The following is a 26,554-nucleotide window of genomic DNA, read 5'->3' on the forward strand; positions in this document are numbered from 1 at the left end:
TGTTTCTCCAGCTTGGGGCTCTTCAGTTTGGAATGCCATCCCAGAAAGGGCTGCATGAGAACATTCAGTGTTGAGTATTGACACCCCAAGAAGCCACAGTCAATCTGTGGGGAGGGGCTTGGGCAGTCTGAGCCTTGCAGGTTGGGCTGTTTGGGGCTCAGCCTCCATCTCCCACCAGTATGAACTTTAGGCACCCCTCTATTCTTCGCGAGATCACTGGGGCTGTTAGACACACACCACCATCACCAGCGTCATCATCATCATCATCATCATCATCATCTCTCGAGGCCAAACACTTACCCTGAGAATGTATAGTTCAAAGCTAATGAGAAAAAATGTTTTTCTAACCAGCGTGATTTGCCAGGAAGCCCCCTCTCCCTGAAGTCAGAGTCAGGCTATTATGCAGGGAAGGGTTTTAGATCCTTTCCTACTACACCTCCCTCCAAATCCTGCTCTTCCAGCCCTGCTGGGCATAGGGGAAAGACATATATATCTTAAAAGCTGCTCCCTTCCTTACACAAGTGGAAGCTTTGAAATCATTATTGTATTAAGGAGTCTATTCTTAATCACGAACCTTGTTTGCCTGAGTATCCTTCTGGGGGAAACCGAGGAGGTGGCTTATTTTTGTTATAATCGCCCTTCCGTTTCTAATCCTCTGTTCTCCATGTTGTTTCACCTCCTGTGCTCTGGTTCTACACCCTGCGCGCTCTCTCAGTTCTCCATTCCCAGAGGGATCTCAGCTCCATGTTGTCCTGGACGCCTCAGTTTTCCCAGCCAGCCTAGAATCTCCCCGTGTGTGATTTTGTTTGCAACTTCCTGTAGAACAGCACTGTATCATTTCCTATTAGCTAAAATGCTGACCCAGTGAATGAGTGAGTGAATGAATGAGATGCTGCCAGGCATGGCTTGTTCCTGCAGATGGGCCCTCAGTGCCTGCTAGAGCCAGGTCCTGGGAAGACATTCGCCAAGCTCTCGGCAATGGACTAACACCTGCCATTTCTCTCTACATGATTCTGATTGGCTTCAGTTCTATGCCTTAAACACGTCACCAGCACTAAAAAGAGAATAAATATCTCTTTAAAAAGAAAAAACAAAGATTTAAAACAAGCAGTATGGACTCAGGGAGAGAAGGAGGGTGGAGAAGGAGAGGCAGAGAGGAAACCGTCCTACAAAGGGGGCTCCACAGCCAACCTCTCACTCTAGTGGGTAATGACATTTAAAACCTCTCTGTCTGTGACTCCCAAAAAGCTGCCAAGGGCAGCAAAAGTGAGCAAAAGTACTTTGAGGGGATAAAAATGGACCAGCAACAAAAGTGAGGGGTGGCAGGGAGGAGTGAGACCAAAAGCAGACCTGAAATCCCATTTCCACAATAGACGCAACTGGGCCTGGTGGATTCCCAGAGAGGAAATGTCCCCTCTCTGGTCCTCTCCCTGACATGGAGCAAACTGCTGCTGTGGGCAGGCCTGGGGCAAGGCCTTTCAAGCCATCTGTGCCCACCCGAAGAGAGGGAGGATTACGGAATGGCAGGGGGATTGGCCGTATTGACTTGACCATCCAACCCCTCTCTCCTGCTCCATTTTACAGATGTGGAGACAGAGGCCCAGAGAGTGAATAAAGTGTGGCCCGAGTTGTAGAGTGGAGCCAGGGGCAGAGCCGAGGTCTTCTGACATCCAGCTCAGTGGGTTTTCTCCTACCCAAGGATAGCAGGATCATTAATAAGCACCAAAATACACAAGGTTAGCTGATCTCTTCAGTTGTTAAACCATCACAGATGAAATCTATTTTTCACTGAGTGTCTACCCCAATCACAGCTGGGGTGGTTTTACCTCTCTTATTTGTGGAAAAAAAGAAAGTGGGCCAGGTGGGAGCCAGGAGACCTCAGCTGGAGCTCAGACCCCCACCAGCTCTAAAAATAGAATAAATATTCTCCTTCGTGGCAGATTCGGCTCTTGCCAGTTGTCCTGACATGTGACATCTGACATTGTATGTTTCAGACAAGTCACGTGGAAATGTCCTCTCTGTCCCGTGGGGTTGAGAGCAGAGCCTGGGTTTCACATTTATTCATTTAGAGCACATGTTTGTTAATCTCCCACCAGGCGCCAGTTCCTGAGCTAGTCTCAGATACAGTCCCTGCCCTCGGGGGGCTCACACAGCAGGCACGTGTGGGCTCCCTTCCCTGGAAGCTTTTCGGTCCTCCGAGCACGAGTGTGAGTGACCCTGAGACAGGCACAGGAAGTACTAGGTTCTCAATCATTCTCTGAGAGCAGATTTTTCTTATAGGAACGAGGAAGAAATCAGGAGAGTCACGGTAGTCGAGCAGAATTATAGGGATTCTACGGGGCCCCAGAAGGGAAAGTGATTTGAGGAAAGGGTTTGCGCTTTTCCTACAGTTCTGAAAATTGTATCACATAGACTGTCTTTGGTCAAATTAAGACTAGAATTGCAATTCTGCCCACAGAAGTTCGTGGTCAGGAAAACAAACCCCCTACCTTCTGTTTTGGTCCTTCCTCCAACGTCCACGGTCACTTGGCTCCAGCCAGGAGCTGTAGGCAATGCCAGTTAATGCTCCTATTCTGCCAGCAGCGTGATCCTTCTTACGCTCCCTGCTGTGGCCAGATTCAAGGACCACTGTTCTTTCTTCGTTGTGATTGGTCTATCTGCAACGTGAACTCAGCTGACTGGTTTTCAGTCTTGAAACCTATAAAAGCATCTGCCTATTGCATAGCTTTGTTTGACTAGCCAATAGAAATCTCAAACCTAACAGGTCCACATGGAACACCTGATTTCCCTGTCATACAAACACATAAACACACACACACACCCCTATCCTTTTGCTCAAGCCAAAACTGAAGAGTTGTCCCTTAGCCAAGGTCTAATCTGTCAACATGCCCTGGCAGCTTCCCACCAAAATAGGTCACATAGTTGACTCCATGCCTTCTCCCTGCGAACAACTTCAGCAGCATGACAAGAAAGATGGTGGTTGATGGACCTCATCTCACATTTCACATCTGCCACCATTACATCCCTAGGGGAGTTTGATTCTCCTTCCTGGTTCTATTGCAAAAAATTCCAGGGATGGATTCTGATAGGTCCAGTTCAGGTCCCCACCCTTGGACCAATCCAGTTCCTACTACAACTACTTGGTTGGTGTGTGGGAGGAATAGTTTCCAAAAGGAGGGCTTTACTGGCCCCAGAAAAGAGGTGGTTCTGGGAAATAAAGCCAAATACATGTCCACCTCCCTCTGCTGAAGCCACAATCACCGTGCACTCTAGGTCACGTGCAAGCCTGTCCGTATCCCCCACCTTACCGGACGATGAGGTGCTTCCACCCAGGGACCGAGTCTTCATTTCTACGGCACACTGCCTCGTGTCGTGCCTGGCACAAAGACACATGTGCTTAACAAAAACATGGATGAAGGAGTGATGAAACTAACAAGTGGAATCAAATTCTTGCAGTAAGAAAGATCACCCAGGGCTGGAAAGATTAGGAAGGAAGTTTTGGAGATTAGAAGAATGAATTTAGGTGTTGAAGAACCAGTAGAAATTAGATTTGCAGATGAGGGACAAGAGGTGACCCCAGACAGAGGGAGATGCCTGAGAAAAACCAGAGAGATGAGCACACACGTGGCGTGTGGCAGAGACGGTAAGTAGCCCAACTTGAATGAAGTGAGGTGTGTGGGTTGACAGGGTGACGGAGGCAGGGCTGGCTTCGTGGTGTGTGTGTGACCCACGCAGATGCACAGGGCTCTTGGAAGGCAGCCCTGCGAGTGGGCTGAACACCTACGGTCACCACCTTGAAATTCTTAACAATTGCGTGTTTGAATCCGTGTTTGGTTAGTGACACCCAATGTGCCAGCAGAGCATGTGCCGGGGGCTGGGTGCCTCACCCCACAGTCAGTGCCCTTCTCACCACCTCCCACCTCCCTGGGATGGGCTCTCGGCCAACCGTTTCCCTGCCCCTGCCCAGCGACCTCTGCCTCCCTCCATCCTGGGAGGCGAAGGGGGTGACGGGTTCTCGGAGGGTCCAGGTCAGGCAGGGAGTTGCAGGGTGGAGCCAAGTCTCGTCACTGGGCATCCAGGTCCCCACGTCTCATGGTGGGCCCCCCGGGTCCCTGCGAGGGTCTGCACATACCCTGTGGGAGTCCTTGTGCTCCCTCAGGGGAGCACGACATGAAATAGCAAGTAAAAAACCCACCATGACAGTTCAAGAGAGAGACTGTGGAAGAAAGGAAAAAGCTTTTTGCCTGCTTTTTGTACAAGGGGTGTCACACTGTCATTTTGCACTGGGCCCCACAATGACATAGTTGGCCCTGAGCACAATTGAGGCTGGACAGGTGGGTTGGAGACAGGCTGCCAAGGGCCTCGACTGCTATAGAGCTCAGCCTTTACTTTGTAGACCGAGGTTGGCACACTTTTTCTGCAAACGGCCAGATTGTAATTATCTTAGTCTTTGCAGGCCATATGGTCTTTGTTGCAACGACTCAACTCTGCCGTTACAGTGTAAAAGCTGTCAGAGCTAATTCACAAACCGATGGGAGAAGCTGTGTTCTAATAAAACTTTATTTAAAAACAGACAGTGGGCGGGATTTGGCCTGGAGGCCATAGTTTGCCATCTCCTACTGTAGACAAGGCGGGGTCATTGAAGGCGGCTGCACAGCAGAAAGGCACAATCAGAGAGGATTTGCCAGGGACCAAGACTCAGTAGTGTCAGCAGGGGTTGAAAGGGTAGAACAAGGAAGCACAAAAGCCCCACTAAGGTGCTGACACCAAGGCCACTGACCCCACCGGGACCCTTTCCCGTGCAGAAGAGAGGAAGAGCAAGCGGAGGGTCCGTACCACCTTCACCACGGAGCAGCTGCAAGAGCTGGAGAAGATCTTCCACTTCACCCACTACCCAGACATCCACGTGCGCAGCCAGCTGGCAGCCAGGATCAACCTCCCGGAAGCCCGGGTGCAGGTACAGTGCCCCTGCCTCAGCCCCAGCCTCCATGCCCTTGGGGCCCTGGGGGAGATGCGAGGTATCCCCGGCCCTCCCGGGCTGCCCCATCTGACAGTTTCCATTGTCTCTGTCCCGTGGGCACAGTCATAACAGCCAAACGTTATTTTCCAAGAAATGAGGCCACCATAGTTACAAGACAGTTTCTTCCCCTTTGGGAGTAGAAAGGGGCAAGGTGGCACCATGGTGACCACCATGGATCTCTGCCCTGTGCCCTTCCTCCCCACCCTGTGATAATTCCAGAACATTGTTCACCACTCAGCCTCATTCACAAAATAGGTCTTGACGATCTAGACCAGGGGTCAAGAAACTCTTCCGTAAAGAGCCAGATGGTAATGACGTTAGGCTTTGCAGGGTGCACAGTCACTGTCACAGCAGCTATTCAGCCTGGCCGTGGTAGCACAACAGCAGCCACAGACAATAGGTAAACAAACGAGCATGGTCAGGTGCCAATAAAACTTTATTTATGCAAACTGAAATTTGAATTTTGTATTATTTACCTGTGTCACAAAATATTCTTCTTCTTTCAGTTTTTTTAACCATTTAAAAATGTGAAAGCCATTCTTAGCTCATGGGCCATTTGAAAACAGGTGGCAGGCCAGACTTAGCCTGCAGGCTGCACTTTGCCAACGCCTGATCTAGACCACGTAGGTATCACTTTGGAGGCAGCACAGAAGTAGCAAGGACCCTGGACCAATGGTCAGAGACCCAGTTTAAACACCAGCAGCCTAACTTGTCATCTGTAATCTCTTGTCCCCAGAGTGCCTATTGCTTCCTGCATGATTAGAGATACAGTAGCCCATTGTCACTCACCAAGGGCACATCCTGGCCTCTTCACTCATTCCCAGTTTTGCAAGTGTCATCTAGCATGCGGGATTCCACCAGCTCCAATTGTGGCTATAGGACAGTTTTCTAAGTCACTCCATTTTTCTTCACAAATGTGATGGACTCATTCTAATTCAAAATCAGGCCACCGTTCCACTCTTTATTCTATTCCAACCTCCTTTCCTTCTGGCTAAGGACCAACCCTGTAGACTTCTCCCCTCTTCCTTCCCATGTGGAATCAGGCGCCAGCTAAGTGGGTAGCACCTGTGCCTGCCGGAGAGCCCAGAATCTAACACGTGCCTCGGCAGAATTACCGCCCAGGAGATGGCCACGTGCCAAGGACCATCAGGGCACTCATGACTAAGAGGAGCTGCCCACAGGGGTTGCAAACTGGTGGCCTGCTGGTGACCCACACATGGCTTTTATTTGGTCTGCACAGTATTCCAAAACTTGGAAGCTGCCACATAAAAACCGATATTTCCACCTTGGAAATTGGATGAACCTACAACCCTGGACTCACGTGTGCACGTGGGGACTGTTGCCCAGAGCTGAGCGCTGTCCCTTCAGGCTCTGTTCAACACAGGCCCTACCATTCCCAACCCAAGGCACCCAGCTGCTTCACGCAGGCAGGTCCCCCCGGCCCTGCAGGCTTTGCAGGTTGCAACCCCGGTCCTCTCTCGGAAGGGTGACCGCCAGCTCCAAAGAAGTCCTGGAGGCCACAGAGCTTTACAAACCGAAAAGTGCCATCCTCGGAAGGGGTCGTTACTGTGCCTTCGAGGCAGGTGGTGCCAGATGGAGAAAAACACTTCTGCTGATCCGCACGCTCTCCCTAACCACAGATCTGGTTCCAGAATCAGCGGGCCAAGTGGCGGAAGCAGGAGAAGACTGGCAGCCTTGGGGCGACGCAGCAGCTGCGCGAGGCCGACGTGACCCTGCCCACAAATCCGGACGTGGCCGTAAGTAGCTGAGTCCTCAAGGTGGGGCTGGAGGGAGCCATTGTCTGGGGACATCCCGGCCAGACCCAGATGTGAGGAAATGCCTCAGGCTCTGCCTACAGTAAAAAGTGCAAGGAAAATTCTTTTAGAAACGGCATGGGGCAGGAGGCCACCTCTCTCTGTCCCCATGTCCTTTCCGTGAATGACAGTCATGGTGCTTCTCCTTCCTCCAGGGAGGGGCTTGTAATATTTTTGCAAAACTTCACAGTGTACAAAACAGGGTCACGGGAAACACAGTACTCGGAGCTTGGACACGTGGGCTGTGGAGCCAGACTCCCCGGGTTTGAACCCAACTCTGCACTTGCCCGAGGTAGGGCCTGGAGGAGTCACCTTGACCCTCAGAGGACAATAAGGATGAAATGACTGAGACACAGAGTGCTGGCCCTGAGGAAGTGCTCCGTAAATATTAGCCGCCCATGGCGACAGCACACATTTCTGGGTGTGCACCGGATGCTAAACGCTGGGGACAGGCAGCAAACAGAACAGACAGTCCTGCCCTGCCCCCGGATTAAAGGTCTTCACACACCCACAGTGACGCTGTGAGGCAGGATCTTTCATTTGCTCGTTTTTTGCTTATGCAGAAGCTGGTCTCTGAGAAGCAAAGTGACTTTTCTGCATAACACAATTGCCGCATGTGGCAGGATCAGGAGCAGGTTTCCTTAGACCCCGCGTCATGCACTTCTCCAAACCTACAGTGACCAACCATCCAGGTTTGCACAGGCCAACACAGGACTTTCAGTGCTAAACCCAGAAAGCCCTGGGCAAACCAGGGCAGGTCGGTCACGCTCCCCACCCTGACTTGCCCAAGCCGTGGGGGGGATGGCTGGGGGCTGCAGGGATGGCCCGGGGTGACACTGAGAACTCACGTCTCTCTCCTGACCTCTCCTGTGACAGGGCCCCATGCTGATGCCCACTGCTCTGCACAGGCCGGCTCCTCCCATGGGGCGTTGCCCACCAGCGCAAGGTCAGCCGGCCTCTGCCTGGCTCCCTGCCCAGATCACCCTCCTCCCATGGCACCCATGGGAGACCCATGGGAGACACAGCCTCTCCAGCCCTCTCGTCCAGCAGACCTGCGTCCCCACACTGTGCATCCTTCCTCCTCTGCACCCCAAATGGGGCAGCATCTGTGCTACTTCAACATAGGGATCGGACGTCTTCTCCCCAGATGAGCCACTCTCCGTTCCAGGTGAAGGCAGGTGGCAAATGTGCCCTGGGCCTCAGATGGAACCGATCTCACAATCCAAAGACGGCGCACAGCCCAGGAAGCTACCCTCAACCCGCCTGCTGGAAGGTTGCACCAGGCTCAGCAGCGAAGTCAATGATAAAGGACAGCTCCCATCTCTCCTGGCCAAAGCTGCTCTCCTGTGCAGAAGACAGGCTGGATGGGGCCTCAGGATGAGCTCTGGACCAGGGAGCTTGTCCTCCTGCACCTGTGTCTCCTCTAACTTGCTGTGCAACCTCTAGCCAGTGACTCACCCCCTCTGGACCTCGTCTGTAACACGAGGCAGTTGCACAAGATGATTTCTAAGGGCCCTTCTGACCCTTACTTCGGTGAGGTGAACCATGGTGAGCGTTGAGGCATAGAGGAGGCCAAGAGAGGCTGCTTGTTCGTGCATTCATTCATTCGTGCTTCATGACACATTCATTGAGCAGCTACTAGCGCTCCATAATTAGGGATGAACAGCTTGGGTCCCATCCAGGCTGGTCAAAGGGTGGTGCTGACCTTCCCTTGCAAGCGGAACACTTGTTCAATAGCCTTGCAGTTGGCCCGTGTCTAACATACTCTTCGTGGCTTGGATTTGCACATCCCAGAGTAAGAGAGGAATATAGGGATTTTTTTTTTTAATTAAAACAGAATTTAGTATCTTCAGTTGTTCTGTAGGATTGAGAGGAGATGTCACCATTTCTGGCATGAAGAGTAAGACAGTAAGTTCTTTTCCTTCAGTTTATCTTTCCAGGACGTGTTCAGGTGGGCCGGCTGGAAGACCAGCCTCACTCTGTCCTGAGACTCCACCCCACTCTGTTTCCTTGCAGCGAGGCCTTGGGCAAACCACACGCCCTGTCTGAGCCTCAGTTTTCCTGTCTGTGAAAGGGAGGCGGTAACTCCCACCTGGCCTGCCTCAACGAGCAATTGGGTAGCTCTGAGAGGACGTGAGAGTACTTTGCAAGGTGTGAGGGTTAGGTCCACTGTGGAGCGATGTTGTTACTCCCAGATTCCACCAGAAAAGTGGCTGCCTTGGATCCCAGCCCTGAGATGAGTAACGCCTGCTCACAGGGAGGCTCCCTACTGAGCCTCCCTTCTGCACGTGAGACCTGTCCTTGCTGGGGGGACATGGCGCCTGCTCCCCTGAGCTGGGCAGTCTGCACTGACCTCTATGCACAAGTCTGACCTCCATGCACAAATTCCAGGAATCTTCTGCAATCTACCTGGGGCCCTGACCCGCCCCGGAGTTGAACTGAGAGCTGGGGAGCCTAGGTCTCTTCCTGCTCTCTGTCTACTTCACTGTGTAACCTCACCATTTAATCTTGCTCGGCCTCGGTTTTCCATCTGTAAATCAGAGGTAGCAAGGCTAGCTCCACCCTCAGGCACGCCATGTGCCAGACCACGGACGACAGCCACTGGATATCTCTGCAGACTCAGAAGTGCCAAATCGCTTGGAGCCCGTGAATGTGGCCACTGACACGTAGTCTCTGGACCACTCTGGGTGAGAAGAGAAGACTAGAGACCGAAGGAGAAAAAATCCAGTTACCAAAGTTGAGTCGCTCATAACTTGGGTAGCAAGTACCCATTTTATAGCCCCAAACTCAAATGTGCAAAATGTAATTTCTAGCATTTTGCCATAACTGGATTTACGTTCTGTTGTTTGCAGGAAATTTATTCCAGTAACTCCTCGGTTACTTATTCCTTAGACCCTTCAGGTTTGAAGGCAGTCACATTTGAGATTGTCCCTCTGCGTTCCCCTCCTTCCCATGGGGGTCTTTGCTTAGCTGAGGGTGAGGGGTGAGAAAGTGTTTGTGCAAATGCCACCACAGGGGACGTCCACTTCCCAGCGTGCTCAGTCGCCCGCTGGCATCCGCTGAGGTGTGTCTCATCTGACCTGGCCTTGGGCGTGACCACCTCATTCAACCCCCTGTTGGTGGTCCACGTCTTCTGCTGCAGCCTGCCACCCCAGGTGAGCATGCGCCTGGCCACCCCAGGTGAGCATGCGCCTGGCGTCCTCTCTCGTGAGCAGGAGGGAAGGCTGAAGGCTCTCCCACACCCTCGGGGCCGTGGCAGCCCTGGGCCAGGCAGCGGGTCTCACTCATTCCAGACCTCTCGTGGCCATTCCCCCTGCCCTGGTGATAGGAAGGGCACGGATGAGACTGAAGATCTCCAAACTTCCAAGTGGAATGGGAGAGGCGCAGGTCCCCTCTGCTCCGGGGTCCCCATCCCCTTTCTCAGCCACACACCCGCCTTCCCCCAGGCTCCTCTAGGAACAGCATCTGCCAACCGTAAGAGGTTCAGGTGACCAGATGTCCAACTTCACTACTGAGGTACACATTGATTCTGAGGGACCATTTCTTCCTTCCTAGGGATTTCCCCCCTGGAACTATTTTATTCCCTTTATCTTATGTCTTGGGAACAAAGGAATCACTTTAGACCTCTTACCAGCTGCGTGACCTGGGGCACATGACATCGCCCTGTGTGCCTGCTCCCTGAATAACAGCAGTTCTTGCCTCTTAGGGTCTCTGTGATGGTTCCATGAGTTGATACATGTTAATACGCAGGAAGCACTCAACACGTGTTAAGAAAAAAGCCGTTTTCCCCGATACACCTTCTACCCCGTTCTACTTCTGACTTTGAGCAGCTCTGCTCATCTCAAGCTCTGCCCCGGAGCTCCTAAACCAGTCTCTAGGAAGGCAAGGAACTCCCAAGAGAGAACGTGATATTGAGTGTCTGTGCGTTTATTTTTCCCAGGGAAAGGGTGCATCGCTTTCGTCAGCTCTTCCAAGAGCTCTGAGGCTTAAGCATGATGATAATAAGGAATCCTGTAGGACACACCTGAGTCAGCCCGTGACAGCTTCATAGTCCAGCTAGGAGGACTAGAGACTTGAGAGAGATTCAAGGATAACTTTTTTTAAAAGGCAAAATTATATAAATATTGCTACGGTTTGAATGTGTCCCCCCAAAGCAGTATGTGTTAGAAATTTAATTGCCATCATAACAATATATTAAGAAGTGAAACCTTTAGGAGGTGATTGGGCCACGAGGCTCTGTCCTCATGAATGGATTAGTGCTGTCATCGCCAGAGTGGGTTCCTTATAAAAGGATAATTTCAGACCTCTTTCCTTCCCTCTAAGCTCTCCATCTCTCTTTCTTTCTCTATCCCCCCTTGCCTTTTTTTGCCCTTTGGCCATGTGATTCCACATGAGAAGGCCCTCGCTGAATGCTGGCCCCTTGATCTTGGACTTCCCAGCCACCAGCCCTGTGAGCCAATAAATGTCTATTCGTTATAAATTACCGGATCTGTGGTATTCTGTTTTAACAGCACAAAATGGACCAGCACAAATGAACAAATGCCAAAGTTTTATTTAAATCATTCCCAACTTCCTTCTCCATTGCCAGCTTCCACTATAGAGGTTTGGAAAATCCAAGTACTTGCTTTCTCAGCTGCCCTTGCAGCTAAGGTGTGGCTTTGAGACCAAGCTCTGGATTAAGAGTCCCAGGAGAAGTCTGCTGGGGGATTTCTGGGAGAGCTTTGTTTTTCCTGATAGAAGACAGATGTGGCTGACACACCTTGTCCTTCTTTTTCCTGACTTGAATGCGGATATGATGACTGGAGCCGAAGCAGCCACTATGTGAACATGAGGGAAAGGTTAAGAGACTCATAGACACACTGGCCCTCCTTCCAGGTTCCTTGTTATGTGAGAAATTTAAATCTGTACTTATGTAAGCCACTGTTGGTTTGGTCTCTATTTCTTGCAGCTAAAAGCACTCCTGTATGATACAAATAGGTAACATTTTGGATTCTGTAGTGAACACCTATTGTTTGTCAACTCAGCTTCCATTTCCCTTTCTTCTGATACACCTTAGGTTTCCTAGGGGACCCCTATTTCTCCACTCTCAATCCATGTGGTTTTGGGGGAGCCAACTCCACCTCTCACTGTACCCTAGGAGGGTCTGCAACCCAGCCTTGGCCAGGACTTTTCACCCACCTCCCCCCACCAATCCTTGGGGACAGTTAGATTGAAGGATGATTTGGACCTCAGGTATGGCCAACAGCATTCAGTCCAAACCCTTTGGTGGTGACCCCTGGAAACAGTCTTTCTCTTTCGGCATGAAGTTGGGAAGATGTGGGCCTGAGGGTCTGGCTGGTGCAGAGGACAGCAAGGTGGAGATGAGGCCTAAGCCTGGAGACATAACTGAGCTTCGATCCAGCCCTGCCTGCACTTTTCAGATACTTGGGCTGATATTGTTCGGTGGAAGCCAGGGTTTAAGCCAGTTTTTGTCACAACCAAACCATTTCAGGAGTCTAGACTCAGCGATTAAGTGAGGCCAGATAGCCCCAAATAAAAGTTATGAGCACAGAGCAGGAGCTCAACTCCTTGTCAAATGAATCCTGTGTTTTGCTGAACCCTCTACAGATGATTCACTCCTGAGCTGGACAGCAAAGCCCAGTCTCAGGCTCCTCATCCTTGGTTCTCCCATAACATCCTGCTCAGACCTTTTGTCTGAGGCGTGGGAATCTGCCCGAGAAGCAGGGAACCCGCTGCCGGAGAGGGCTTTTCCACCTTACTGTCCTCTGCATCTGTTCCCTGAGATTACTTTAAAAGTCCATCCTACGACCAAGAGCTCCTGGCAGGGAGGGCTTCTCTGCTCTAATTCTGGGCCTGCCCCGTGCGGCATTTTTCTCTGTGCATGGCCCTGATCTCCTCTTGCTTTCAGCCCCAGAGCTCTCTGTCCACTTCTTCTTGTCCCTGTGTCCTGCTCTCCCAGGCTCCAGACAACACTTTTGGCCCTTCGTTCTCCCTCCTGAGATTTCCAGCAGTGGCCCATTGGGTAACCCCCCAGCTCCCTCCAGCACCAGAAGATGCAGGTAGACATTTTCTTTGATAGCAGAATGTAAAATTATAAAATATGAAAGAAGTGAGAAAAAACACTAATTGTTCTATTATTTGTTAATATTTTCATTTATAAAATGATACACTTACAGCAAAAATTCAAACACTGCACATCATCAGTGAAGAAACCATTTCTCTCTCTAACTTGTGACACGGCCGGCTCACTCCCTGGAAGTAATTGCTGCCACACTTTTTTGTGTATCCCTCCAGGAATTTTCTATGCACATATAGACTCGTGCACGTGTGTGTGCACTGCATGTGGGCAGAACAAATATTGAGTGCCTACTACGTCCCAGGCCCTGTTCTGGTTCCTAGAAATATAGCAGTATAAAAGTCAGATATAATCCTTGATCTCACAGAGCTTTTGTTCTAATGTTGGGAGATAGACAATAAGTAAATAAATAAATGTATATTATGTCCGGTGCTGATTCAGGGCCAGCAAAGGACAGAGTGTGTGCATGCCCGCTGTTTTAGACAGAGCGGTCTGTGCGGTGAATCTGGGAGTGCCATTTGAGGGCAGACAGGGAGGAAGGGCAGGAAGTGAGGGAGTGAGCCGTGCAAATAGTTGGGAAAGGATGTTTCAGGCAGACTGGATAAATATTAAGTGCAAAAGCCCTGGGGCAGGAGTGTGCTTTGCACCTGGGATCAGCAGGCGGGCAGGAAGCCAGCACGGCTGGGGCAGAGAGCACTGGGGAAGTGGTAGGAGACCCAGGGCCTTCCACGTTGGCCATGGGAAAGACTGACTGTACTCCCACTGGGACAGAAAAGAAGTTAAGGTTTTTTGAGAGGCATGATCTGACTCCCATCCTACCAGCATCTCTCTGGCTGCCGCCGGCGGAATAGAGCCCCGTGGGGGAGGCGACAGCAAGGAGAATATGGAGCGATGGCTGTGGGCAGCGGCTGACATGTGACAGCAGCTGGTGTCCGGGAGGTGGGGGTGAACGCTGAATTTGGTGCTTGATTAGAAAAGAGAGTTACGGAGAACGCTCTCAGGATTTTAGCCTGAGCAACTAGAAGAAAGGAGTGGCCACTTGCTGGGAGGGGGAAGCCCAAGGCGGAAGCAGGTTTGAGACAGGTAGTGAATAGAGTTTGTAAATAGACAGGTTAAGCTTACGATGCCTTTAGACACTCAAGCAGAGGTGTCAGGAGAGCCCAGGGAAGAGCTCTGCACGAGGTGACATTTGAGAGTCACGTGGTAAACTCAGAATAACACTTTGCAGCTCTCCCATCGGGAGGAGGGGTCTACTTTCCCACCCTTGAACCTGAGCTGGCCTTGTGACTTGCTCCAGACAGTAGAATGCAGCAGAAGTGACATGTGAATTCTAAGCCTTAAGCTTCCAGAGCCCCCATAGCTTCTGCCTTTGCGCTCTGGGAATCCCAGGACCCCTAAACAAAGAAACTGAGTGAGAGCCAGGTGGCCCCTCCCCTTGTTGCCCCAGCTGACAGCCTGCCAAACCCAGACCCCTGACGGAGGCCATCCTGGATCGCTCAGCAGCCGTGGCCTGGCCAGCTGACCACAGACACACGAGCCAGCCCAGCAGAGATGACCCGAGTCAGCCTAGACCCGATGAGAACCCTGTCAAGCCACAAATCATGAACCCAAGAAGTGGCTGTTGTTTCAAGCAACTAAGTTTTGGGGGTAATCTGTTACGGAGCAAAAGCCAACTTACCACGCAGCAGCCATCAGCATGCACATGATGTTTTTACAGATAAAGACATCTTTATCCTTCTCTTACTCAAAGGAGATCCTAATACTGTGCTGCAACTTGATTTTTCCATTTAATGAAGTATCTAATGATAATCCCCCGTGAGGCACGTTTCACTCTGTCTTGTCTTCAGCAGCTGGGTGAATACAGCACAGCAGGCTCCACCAGTGTCCTCGTGAGGCGGTCCCTGGTGTTTGTTATCACAAAGCCTCTGTGAACATCCTTCTATGCAGTATTTATTAATATATGCATGCATATGTATCAGATAAATTCTTGAAAATAGAATTACTGAGTCAAAGAGATTTGCATTTACAATATGGATAGTTGATGTCAAACTGCCTTCGAAAATGATTTAGTAACTCCTACTCCCCCTTATACATGAGAGTATATCAAACCCTCACTAACACTTTTAAATATTTGCCAATCTAAAATGCAAAAATATGTATTTCATGACTATTTTATTTTATTTACATTTTTAATGTGGATGAGGCTGAGAATATTTTCATATGTTTAGTACCTATTTGTATTAATACATCATCTAATATAATCCTCTGCTTCTGAGGAAGGTCTTGTTATCCCCATTTATTGGATGAATAAACTGAGAGTTGCAGAGATAATGGGAAGATGAGTTTAAGTTCCACACTAAAATTAGCAAACGAAGTTTCCCGAAGTGCCCTTCTCCCTCCACCTCTGCAACTCCTCGCTTCCACACACCCCTGTGCCCCAACCTCTCTAAATGATCTGAGGCTGCAGAACACATCAGGTGCATTCCTATCTCCTGCCCTTTGCCCTGTGTTCTCCCTGGCCAGGAATGCCCTCCCCTCTCCCCAGCTATTGTAATTCTACTCATGCTTCAAGGCACAACTCAAAGAGCTGCCCTCCCCACCTGCAGGGTCCTCACTCTCTCCTTTGAAGTAAGAATGTCCTTTATATAACAAAAGTGCTTAGAATGTGCTAGTGGCCGTTACCTGCATATGACTTTGTAGCTTAGAAAAAGCATTATGCTGTCTTTGTAGATAGATACCACAGATAAGTTATACATTATCTTTTATGATGATTCTTCCTTTTTACAATAACACTGTGTACCTTTATTATGATAACAGTGGCCCCATATATTGAAGTCCTACCCTATGCCAGATGCTTGAATTCCCATATCAATCCCATGACATGGGCATCCTAAGTGTCAACGAGGGGATGCAACTGACCCAGTGTCCCACAGCAGAGGACTAATTTGAACCCAGGTTTGCCTAATAGCAAAGCTTTTATAAATGTACGGATGGTGTGTGTATGTAAGCACGTGTTGTCTGTGTGTATATACAGTCTTCGTGTGTATCTACAGCCACCTCTTATTTATTGTGTCTATTCTCCTTTCTAGCACAGGGTCTAGCAGATGATAAATGCTCAATAAATATTAGATGAATGAATAAATCCTGCATTGTGGCTAGTTATGTTTATGCCTCCCCCCTCAAGGCTCCCGCTACTGGAAACTTCTGGATGCTAGAATAAATAAACAGAGCTAGAGTCCAGACCTCCATGTGGGGTAGAGGAGCAGACCTCGAAGATGAGTGTCCCGACTCAGACAGAGAGTGGCAGGGGCCTGCCCAGGTCACCAGGAAGTTGATGGGGGGATGGAGGGGGAGGGGCTGAGGGGGTCTCCAGTGTGGTCGCCTTCACCACCCAGGCTGCTCCCAGGCACTCTCCGCGTTTGGGAAAAGCAGGCCTGTCACCTCTTCCCCAGCCGCCTGGGCCCTGACCGCTGTGTGACCCCTGGGGTGGGGACCTGAACTCCCCAGGGAAGGAAAGTTACAGCCCTGTTATCCCAGGAGGCAATAAAGTCATTTGGTGGTAATTAGAATCCTAACCAATTTAAGTCCTTTACAGCTCTCAAACAATTACACGATGGTCCTTATCGCCCCAAGAACCCCGAGATGTTATTGAAGGAGGTCGTAAACTGGGAGCCTGCTTGGGGGTGGAGAATGGTCAGGGAAGACGAGGAGGAAAGATGGCTGCCCACAGCGACCGGGAAGGGGAGATTTTTTAAAGCCCCGTCAGCGTCCTGCTCCCTCCATCAGACCAGGGCGAGGCAGGCCCCTCGCTAGGAGAAAAACGTCCTCTCCCTGGAAGGTTCTTCTGCGGAATCACGAAACCTCAGAGCTAGAAAGCCTGAAGAAACAGCTAGCCCAGCCACTTCCCGCGTGAGCAACCCTGGCTTTCTTGTGGTTCCTGAGATGTTTGCAGGAAACTGATGACAAGTGTTCCTAGCATGAGCCGGTGTGGGAATTCGTAAACCGCGGCTCCCTCTTAGAGAGCCTCAGAGCCCACTGCATGTCCAGTGTTTCTGGGAAGGTCTGCAGGAAAGAAACCCGGCTCCACAGGCAGGTGTGACTCGGTGGAACCCAGTGTGTCTCAGGCTTGGACCACTGAGCCTCTTTGCCCCCACAAGAAATCTATGAATAGCACCACAAAGCCGGGGAAATGCGGGTCTGTTCATCACATTTCCCTCCCACTCCTGGGCAGAAGCCAGACCGAGTGGGTTTCTGGTCCGAGACACCACAGGCCCCGGGTTAGGGCAGGTATTTGCTCCCAAGAGTGGGCGATCAGCCATCGGTGGGTACCTTGGAAAGATAAGGGGTGACAACCCCCATTTTTATGTCTCACCTGAGAGGACCCAGCAAGGTGGGAAAGGAAAGACAGGGGGAATCTTTTAACAAACCAGAAATGAGACCACCAACTGAAGAAGAGATGAAGCTCACCTCCAAAGGGATGGGAACAGACGTTTTTCTGTGGGTACCAAAAGAGCCAGTAAAAATAAACGGGTCTTTCCGGCAGTCAAAGCCACAGACAACGGAACAGATGGCCTCAGGAGGTAATGAGCCCCCTGACCGCGCAGGTGTGTGAGCCGAGGCTCAACAGCCACTTAGCAATGTAGTATTCAGTCAATTAGTAAATATTTGAGAATCGGCATTGTTCAAAGCACTATTTGAAGGTAGAAAAACAGTGAGGGTCAAGTCAGAGAAATTCCCTGCTGTATTAGAGACACAGATAAGAACCAGGAAAACAAAAATAAACACAATCATTTCAGAGAACTATGAAGATTTTGAAGGGCGATGTGATAGAGATGGGAGAGGGTCTAATTAAGCTAGAGTGACCAGGCAACACCTCTGCGGGGCAGGACACTTGATCTGAGACCTAAACCATGGAGGAAGCCACCCTGAGAATACGGAGGGGCCATGTCCCAGGCATACGGTTCAGCAAGGGCAGCGGCTTCAAAGTAGGAATAATCTGGGCATGTTCAAAGAACGACCTTTTCGTTTTCCAAGAACAGCTTCCCTGATTGAGCCGAATGAGATCTCAGAGTCCCTCTCTCTTGACAATGATGTCATCAGTAATCTTATGCTCGTTTCTCAGTTTCCCCACCTGACCATCAGGAGTGATAAGCCTGCTGTGCAGGGACGCTGCCTGGATAAGTGACTACGCTTCCCGCTTCCCTGGCAGGCACAGACAAGCGCTATGTGCCGCCTAAGCACTTTATAAATAGTACTCAGTGAGTCCTCCTAACCGCCCTGGGAGGTAGACACTATTAGCATTCCTATTTTGTTGGTGGGAAACTGAGGCACAGAGCATCACCTGGCATATCTAATGCATAGCAGATGCCAAGTACATCCCGGCTACCGTAGCGTACATTAACAAGTCTCTGGGAGATGTGATTAAAATATTCTCTGTGGTCTTTGTGCTCTCTCCCACCCCACTCTCAGAGCTCCCGATGTGGAACATGCACACGTCCTTGTAGATTCTCAGCAGGGAGTTGTTCGACTGAATCGTGTGTCACTGGTGTGCAGAACCCACCGGCAAAGCCTGAATAATTGAGAGTCTTGCAGTCAAAGGAAAAGGGTACTCAGAGCCATCCCCTACAATTTTGCAGGTTGTGCACAACCTGTGGAACCTCAAGGGAACTGATATTTGTTTAGCCCCTACTCCTCCCATCCTCATCACATCACTGTGGGGGATGGATTATAATTCTCATGTGTAGATTGTGAAAAATGAGACTCAAGCAGAAGTCGACGGTCACCCCTAGTAAACAGCAGAGCTTCACGTTCCAAAGGACCTTCCTTCTGACTCTGCACTACACTGAGTCCCCAGGGGTCAGAATTTGGGGGCATCTAACCCTCAAGACATCATTTCCTTATAGGGGTGTTTCTTGATACATCCGGGTTTAATATGCTTTGGCCTGGCCATGAGAATCAAACAGTATACTTACACCTTAACTGTGGCTTAACGGAGAAATAAGTACATGTTCCCTCCTACATTGAAAAAAAAAGTTATCATTATTACAAAATATATATTTAACACGTTTTACCACGCTAAAAAGTTTTAAAAGGATTCAGAAAAGAATCTCAGACAGCAAACAAGGATATTATTTAATACCTTTCTATTTAACCTTAACTACAATCAATTTATTCAAAGCACTAACCTTTTTGGAGCCTTTCGATTCTACTAATGCCTCATTATACACCCACAACCCGTAGGCATGTGCGTCTGTGTTTCCACAAACCTCTAAGATGTGGCATTTGCTTCCATTACGGATGCAAACAACAAATCACACAGTAGTATTAAGAGTACCTGTGACTGTCACCGCAGCTATTTTCCTCTCCCTTCACAGTGGTTGCAGATATCTCAAAATATTTTGTGTGTTAATAAAGAACCACTTGTGCTACAGTATTACGAATGTTTTGCTGTTTTGATAGCTGAATTTCAAGATAATCGGTTTCCTTTAAAATCTTCTGTATTTTATTTCATCAGTTTAAAAAGCATTATTCAGAGAAAGGGCCCATAGTTTCACCAGACTACCAAAAGATTCCATGATTCGAAAAAGGTACGGCCACTCCCTGTAGGCCTTGTTCCTGCTCCACCCATGGCTTCCGTCCCCGGAGACCACAGAAGCCTTTGACTGTATTTATCTCTCTGGGCCAATCGGAGGCCCAGCATCTCCCAGCTCCTCTCTCCTGCCTTCTTGCTCCTTGCAGCCTTCACACTGCAAAGAAATGACAATTGCCCTGTGCTTGCATACCACCCACGGCACGATCTTCTGGAACTAATTTTCCCCAGTCAGAGTTTCTCTGCCCAGTGACCTTTTTGAAAAGCAAGGTAAACACCCGCCTCTGCAGCCCATCAGAGAGAGGCTTCTGCAGCTCCAGTGCTGGGATGTGAAAAAGTACACCCAAAGCCAAGGTCAGGCTGTGTCTGCAGAGTCCCCCGGCAGCAGTGAGCACAGCTCACAAACCCTCTCTGATGCAAACTGTTTCTGCAGACGGATCATACTCCCTTCCCTTCCACGGCTGTGGAAAGTGCTGAGAACACTTCCGAAGAGTTTAAAACCAGAGTGAAAGGTCACTCCACCCCATCTGATGAGCCCGTCCTGCTTACATCGCCTGACCCAGATCTTCAAGCACTGTCCTCCCAGGACATGTTCTGTCATGTTTTGCCACTTTGATGCTCACTGGGGGCTGGCGGGCCACACGTTGCAGGTGGTATGTGGGGGCAACTGCTTAGTCACTCTGCTCTCGGTGTCGCCAGCCCCAGCCCATTCTCCAGCATGTTTACAAAGCCCGCGGAGAAGACGCAGCCCAAGACAGAGGACGGGGCTCGCAATGGGCTTCGACTGGTCCAAGCTGTCCTCACCTGCTGGATGCATTCTGGACAGTGCCCAGGCCCCTGACCGTCAGTGTCCCCATTTGCAGAATAACAAGGGAAGATTGGCTAATCCGCCCAAAGTCAAAACCACCCAAAGAGTTTGTGGTGCCACCTACAAGTAGCACTGTCTGGTCTCCTTTACCCGGTGAGACATATTTCTATTATTCTATCTTTAAGTTCACTGAATCTTTCCTTTGTCTCCTCCATTCTGCCGTTGAGCCCATCCACTGAGCTTTTTCTTTCAATTATTGCATTTCCTAGTTCTAAAATTTCCATTTGATTTTTCTTTACATCTTCTATTTCTCTCCTGAAACTTTCTATTTTTCGTTTGTTCAAGTGTGTTCTTTATTGCTCACTGAAGCATTTTTATCACCACTTCTTCAAAATCTTTGTCAGATAATTCTAACTTCTCTGTCATCTGAACATTGGCATCAATTAACTGGCTTTTTCCATTCACTTTGAGATCTTCTGCATTCTTGTCTGGTGAGCGTCTATTGAAACGTGGACATTTTTATACTATATTTTGAGACTCTGGCTCTTACTGAAGCCTTCTGTTTGTGCTCTGTGTCTCTGACACCATTCCACTTCTGCAGGGGGGAAAGGGCTGCCACGTCATTGCTGCCAGTTAGAGGTAGAAGTCCAGGTTCTCCACACGGCTTCTGCCAACACCCACGGAGGGGGAGGGGTTTATTACTGCCAGGAGGGGGTGAGGTTCCAGCTCTCCCTCTGATCTGGTGTTGCAATGGCGGAGGGGAGCCCGGGGTGGGGGGCGGCAGGGCTTATCGCTAGGCAATAATGAAAATCCTAACTCTCCACAAGGCCTCCTCTGAAATCACCCCAAAAGAGAGGGAGAGGGGCTTATTGCCTGGCAGGTACAGTGAGACTCCCCCATGGTCTTCCCTGACACCACAGAGTGGGGGCGCTTGTTACTGGCCAGCAGGGATAAAATTCCTGGCTCCTTACTCATCCTCCTCAGACGGGCCCTGGCAAGGGTTTAGGGTGCCTTGCTCCACGCTCATCAGGGCAGAAGTAGAGGCCAACTCTCCTTGGGCTATGGGTTTGTTTTTTGGTTTTTTTCCTGTGGTGCTTGACTAGAATAAAGCAGTTATTGTTCAAAAGATCTCCATCTTAGTAGGATGCCCCTTTTCTGGTCCTCTGGCTAGAGAGGGCAGACTTTTGGGGGGCTTTTTAGTCCATTTCCAGGTTGACAGCTTCTTCACCTTCAAGTCTAGGAAATAGAAGGAAAAAAGAAACTCGGGAACTCACCACCACGCCCTTCCTTGTTCTCAAGTTCCCCGGCCAGCCTACATCTTCTCTCCACTTTATAGTCTTCTCATATTTATGTTATATCTAATGTCCAGGGTTGTTAATTACCCTCAGTGGAGGATTCTGGGAAGGTGAATCTACTCCAACTTCCTGGGAGAGATCTGGATCGTGCTTTCATGTCTTTGTGCCTTGGCACGTGCTGTTCCTTCCGTCAAGAATATTCCCTCCTCTCTGCCAGGAAGCTGTCCCTGTCCCCGCAGACTGGGGTAGGTGCTGACAGCACCCCGTGTGCCCGGATCAGAGCAGGGATCAGACTGGGGAAGTTTCTGTTTGCCTGTCGCGCTCTCTAAGCCACCGGCTTCTTGAAAGAAGGACTAAGCCCAGGTTGACTTTGTGCCTCCAGCTCACACCACACATCTGACGCATGGTAGGTACCTGATAAATGTTTATTTACTGTAGACTTCCCTGTGCCTTTGAGCAGTGCACAGCTTACAGAGGAGGAGAACTGTGCCTCGTGCCAACTCTTCTCAGACTTTTCTTTGGGCAAATAACCCCAACTCTCTGACATCAGTTTCTTCCCGGTTCATTAATTAACATAAAAATGGGAATAACTATTATCATCAAAACTAACAAGTGTTTGCCTCAGTATGTGCCAGACACTGTGCAAATTGCTTTATCTTCATTATCTCGCTTAATTCTTAAAATACCCTAATGAGATAAGTTCTGTTATCTCCACTGAACACATAAAGAGGCCAAGGCTCCTTGCGGCTGAATGAATTGCCCGGTTGCAGAGCCAGGGTCAGGTAAATGTAGGGCAAGAGTCAAACCTGCATATCTCTGCCTCCAACACCCGTGTTGAGGTGAAATTCCGCAAGACATGTCTCCTGAACGTAACTTGATCAATTCACAAACGATTATGAGACACTCACCATATGCTGGGAGTTGAAGATTTGTTTAAATCCCAAGATATACAAAGATCGCAATCAAAATCAGATAAGGATTTTAGAGGAGCATAAAGCATGAAAAGGGGGATTGGAAAGAGAATAACAGGCAAGAGATGTTCTCGGTGAGCTGGGACTGCGGTACCACCTCACACATAGCATCCCCCGTCCTCTCAGTGGCCCCAGGGGGTTGCTATGGTTACCGTCACATTATAGAAGGGGACTTAGAAAGGAGAGGCAGCACACCCAAGGTCAAGGGACAGTAAACAGTGAAGCCCAGCCCGGAACCTGGACCACTTGTCTCCAAAGCCCTTGTTCTTTCTAATACACACACTTTCCATGCAAGGCTTTAGTTCAGGAAATGAAGAAACCAGAGGGCAGGACTCACCCACCAGTCCCCATGGGTTTAAACCCACCGAGTGTGATGAATTAAGAGTCCAGGCTCTGGAAGTCCTGGGCTTGTGTCCCAGCTCTGCCACCTCTGCCCAGCTGTGCAAGCTTGAGCCAAGTCTTTGTTTCTAGAAGCCTTGATGTCTTCATCTGCACAATGGGACTGACAGAAGAACTGTTGGCTCGATGAGGCAATGTGTGTAAGCAACTTAGCACCGTCCCTGGCACACAGCAAATGTTCAACTTATGGTGCTAAGCTCTAGCATGTCCAGTCCTGTGCCATTTTCTGGCGGGTTTCAGGAAATGGGGCATCTGCCTGGAGAAACAGGGAAGGAAATGGTTCAACCCAAGGGAAGGGCCTGAAGGTGTGACAAAATTAATTCTGGCAAAGGAGTTCGGTAAAGGACGAGCGATGAGAGTAACTCTGAGGGGTCTGAAAAGGTCCCATGAAGGTGAAGTAGGTTCCTAAGCCCCGAGAGAGAGCAAGAGACAGAGACAGAGACAGACAGAGACAGAGACAGACAGAAACGGAGGGCTGGCCCTCCAGGACAGGGGCCAGCAGGAGCAAAATCCCAGAGGCGGGAAGACAAGGCTGGTGGGAAGGCAGCGGCGGCCTCGACTGAAACAGAATCGGGAGCGCTGGGTGTGAGATCCTCAGAACCCTGATTCTCCACCCTTGGGTCCTCCCTCAAATTTCAATCATGATGCAATCAAGCCCAGGACAAAGTTGCCGGCTGGGGCTGGCCAGCTCTGCACGCCACCAACACGACTTCTTTTACAACAGGAAAACACCCTCGCTCTCAAGTGACTCACTCAGCGTCGTTAAAGGGCTCGGTAAACTCCGTGTTCCAGCGCGTGACCGATGAGTGGATAACGTGCAGGGACCTACGCAATAAACAGGGGACAGAGAGCTTGAGGGGAGGGATCGGGTGACAGGCTGGGTGCAGAGCACTGCCACCCCCTGAGATATGCCCAGCTGTGTCCTCTGGGATGCACGAAGGCTCTGAGAAGCCAGGAGGTGGCAGGCTGGGATCTGAGTTCCAAATCTGCCTGTGCCGGCCAGGGGACCTTCTGCAAGCCCTCTAAAACATGCACCCGTGCGGCCCTTCTGCGTTCATGCATTCAGTATTTATCAACAAACATCTGCCTGCAAGGGTTGAGGAAACAAAGAGGGGATTGGAACCCACTCCGGCGGCAGAACATGTCACATGTGGGCGGCACAGCTGTGGGAAACAGCCGCCCACCACCGCTTGGCCCTCGCTGGCGTGACCCCTTGGTGAGGCAGCACAAGGTAACCACGCCGTAGCCTGACCCAGGGAAGCCGCCCTGGGGTGGTGCCTTCCAGTCACTCTCTGCCACTAAGTGGGCAGTGAGCAGACCCGACCCTCAGCATCCTCATCTAGGAAATAGAGAGTGGACAGTGGGTGCGAGCACAGATCCCAGCCTGAGGTCCCCTGGCCACTAGGGAGGGGACACAAGCGTTTTTCTATGAAGGGCCAGATGGTAAACATTTCAGGCTTTATGGGCCTCATGGTCTCTGCGGCAATTAACTTAACTCTGCCGCTGCGGCTCAGAAGCGGCCAGAGACAGTACATAAGTGAACGGTGTGGTGTGCTCCAATAAAACATTATTTACAGACGCAGTCAGTGGGTCGGATATTCTCACAGAACATCATTTGCCCTAAAGGATCTCAAAATGCTGCCGGCCTCCTGTGGTGGTAAAGCAGGTTTGAATACTCAGGTTTCTGTGATGGGACGGTTTTTCTGACCACCCTACACGATCTGCTTTGCCATTGACACTCTATTCTGTCCTTTAAAGCCTGAGAAATCCCATTAGAAGATGTGACAGGTGCCTTCCTTCTTCAGACCGAGCTCCCGGCTAAGTGGCGGTGGGAAGCCCCGACGCTGGAGCTCATCTCCCCTTGTAATGCCCTGAGTGAGGCCTCCCCCGGGACCAGGGACAGCGGCCAGCTACGGAGCGCTGTGCAGGTGCACAGCCCCAGAACATTGGTACCAAAATCTGCCGTCTATGAAGGTAGAAACTAGAACTCAGAGAGGCTGAGCAACTTGCCTGAGGTCACAGAGCTTGAAAGTGTTCAGACCAGAACTAGAACCCAGTTCTTTGGGCGCCAGAGGCCCAAGCTCATGCGTCTACCCCTCATAGACACAGATGACTCTGAGGTCCCGTAGGTCCACTTCTCTGAGCACTGGGTGGGTGGAGGGCCCAGCACAGAGAGAGGATGGAGACAGCACGGAGAGCCCAGGGAGCTGCTTTCATTGTTCCCCAACTGTGTGTCAGCCACGAGCTCAGCTAGAGGAGGCTACGTCCTCCCCCATGAATCAGTGAGGAAACAGGCCCAGAGAGGTAGAGGGACCTGTCCAAGGTCACACAGCCAGGACATGGCAAGTCAGGACATGAACCCAGCCTCGTGGGACCCCACGAAGCAGAGCTCAGCTGACTTCTCTGAGCTCCAGGAGGTACACCCCACCCCCAATGTCCTGTCTTGGGGGCGACACTACAGCCCGCAGATGTCCACCAGTCCAAGCTGAGAACCACCAACAACGCCCCCTCATTCAGACCCTGAGAAGCCTCCAGGGCTGGGGCACAGCCCCTTTCAGCACCCAGGAGTGTTATCAGCCACCCAGGAAGTGCCTGGAGGTGTTGAACTTCTGAACTCCTTGCTCACCTCCACGTGAACCCAGCGAAATGGCCTCTTTGCTATTATTGCTTTATGGCCTTGATTGTAAACTCTTCCCTGATTCCACTTTATGGCTGCAGGATAAAAGCATGTGGCCGGGGCACAGCTCTTGAGGAGAGCGCCTGGTTTATAAAGTGGCGCTGTCACAGCACTGAGGAGGGGAACGGCTTGGCCACCTGAGGCAGAGCGTCCCAGGGCTCACTCCTGGGGTCCAGGAAGGGCCAGACCCTGCAGGGCACCAAGCAAGGTGCACTGTGGAGCCCTGAAAGCCGAGCGGGGGTCCCAGGCCCTGAGCAGGTATTGCAGCATCCGTCTGTTCACTGCACCCTCGGAACGACACCGAGAAACAGGCCAGGTTCTGTGATTGTCTTCATCCTACAGATGAGGGGGCTGAGGCTCGAGAGAGAGGTGTGTCCAGGGCCACACACACGGCCCAGCCAGGACTAGAACTCAGATCCAGAGCTCTGTCAGCACACACCCTCTCAAAATATGCTCCCGTGTGTCTGGGGGCCAGGATATCTCAGCAGAATTGGCTCAGCCTCATTGCAGCGAATTGGTTCAGCCTTCCTGGGAGGGCAAGTATCACGCTCCCCACTTTGCGCCCTCTCCTTGCCCTCAGCACCCCACTCCTGGCCCCTGCTGCCCTCATGCCTGTGGATCAGAGGGCTGGGGAGGAGATGGGCCCCTCTAGCCCACCCCTCCTCCTTCCCTCTCTCTGGGGAGCCAGAGGCTCACGGGGACATGAGCCCTCGCCCTCTGCCCTCCGTGGGAGCCCTGTCCAGGGAGGGATGCAGGGAAGGGTAGGGGGCAGAGCCCTCTATAACGATGCCCAACCTCAAACCGGGATAAAGTGCCTTAAAGCCAAGGACAGCAGGACAGAAGCAGGAAGGACCATGGGGAGGACACGTCTAAGCATAAAGAGCAAAGATAAAATAAATATCGGC

The 26,554-nt window shown here is 50.7% G+C and overlaps 1 protein-coding gene across 1 annotated transcript in view; it reads left to right on the top strand.

Moving 5' to 3' along the window:
- The window catches only part of ISX (intestine specific homeobox), a 43,527-nt gene extending 35,568 nt beyond the window's left edge, over window positions 1–7,959 (top strand). Inside the window, exons 7-9 of the mRNA XM_069491256.1 lie at window positions 4,806–4,957; window positions 6,661–6,777; window positions 7,711–7,959. Of these exons, the coding sequence (XP_069347357.1) occupies window positions 4,806–4,957; window positions 6,661–6,777; window positions 7,711–7,959 (518 nt within the window). The remainder of the gene's footprint in view (window positions 1–4,805; window positions 4,958–6,660; window positions 6,778–7,710) is intronic.
- The last annotated feature ends 18,595 nt before the right edge of the window (window positions 7,960–26,554 follow it).

This window comes from Eulemur rufifrons, chromosome 16, assembly GCF_041146395.1.
Source record: "Eulemur rufifrons isolate Redbay chromosome 16, OSU_ERuf_1, whole genome shotgun sequence".
Lineage (NCBI taxonomy): Eukaryota > Metazoa > Chordata > Mammalia > Primates > Lemuridae > Eulemur > Eulemur rufifrons.